We start from the raw sequence: 811 nt of genomic DNA on the forward strand, positions 1-811 counted from the left end.
CCACTCAGCGCGTGTTTAACGTCACGAGCCTGACGGTTCTTATCTAGCTTACCTCCAACAGGGCAACTGTAAGAAGTTGCCTGTCCACTGCACTTCCAATGTATAGTTTCAATCTCTGACCGTTGACAGTAAAACTTTGGTCAGAATCCAAAAGACAAATTTGCACCGCTCCATAGGACTTCATATCTTTAACCAAAAATGGTGCAGACCATCTGGACTTCAACTTCCCTGGGAACAATGGGAACAATTTCAACCTGGAGTTGAATAGCAGAACTTGATTGCCCACCTTGAAATCCCTGGGTGTGATCTTCCTGTCATGCCATAGCTTGATCTTTTCCTTGTATAAGCTTGCACTCTCATATGCAGAAAGACGAAATTCATCCAGTTCATCCAATTGCAGTAACCTTTTCTCACCTGCTGCTTTTGGATCAAAGTTTAAAAACTTAACAGCCCACAATGCCCTATGATCCAATCCCACAGGCAAATGACATGTTTTCCCAAACAACAACTGAAATGGAGACATTCCAATAGGAGTCTTGAATGATGTCCGATATGCCTACAAGGTGTCATCAAGTTTCTTGGACCATTGAGTCCTAACACTTCCAACAGTCATTTCCAGTATACGTTTAAGTTCCCTGTTAGAAATCTCAACCTGACCACAAGTCTGTGGGTGGTACAGAGTGCTTATCTTATGCCTGACTCCATATTTGGAAAGGACAACCTCAATCAATCTGTTATCAAAATGTGTTCCCGCATCACTGATTATTGCTCTTGGGACTCCAAATCTCACAGAGATGTTCTTTTTCAGAAA

General features: G+C 42.3%; 1 protein-coding gene across 1 annotated transcript; it reads right to left on the minus strand.

Annotated features, from left to right (window-relative positions):
• Positions 1–52: 52 nt before the first annotated feature.
• On the minus strand, positions 53–523 carry LOC133311313 (uncharacterized; the record flags this gene model as incomplete). The annotated part of the gene is made up of 1 exon (XM_061512337.1): positions 53–523. A coding segment is annotated over exon 1 (471 nt), but the record flags the coding sequence as incomplete, so codon positions are not given.
• Between the last annotated feature and the right edge of the window lie 288 nt (positions 524–811).

Source organism: Gastrolobium bilobum, unplaced genomic scaffold, assembly GCF_033153095.1.
Source record: "Gastrolobium bilobum isolate Gb01-03AN ecotype WA unplaced genomic scaffold, APGP_CSIRO_Gbil_v1 utg43970, whole genome shotgun sequence".
Classification (NCBI taxonomy): Eukaryota; Viridiplantae; Streptophyta; class Magnoliopsida; order Fabales; family Fabaceae; genus Gastrolobium; species Gastrolobium bilobum.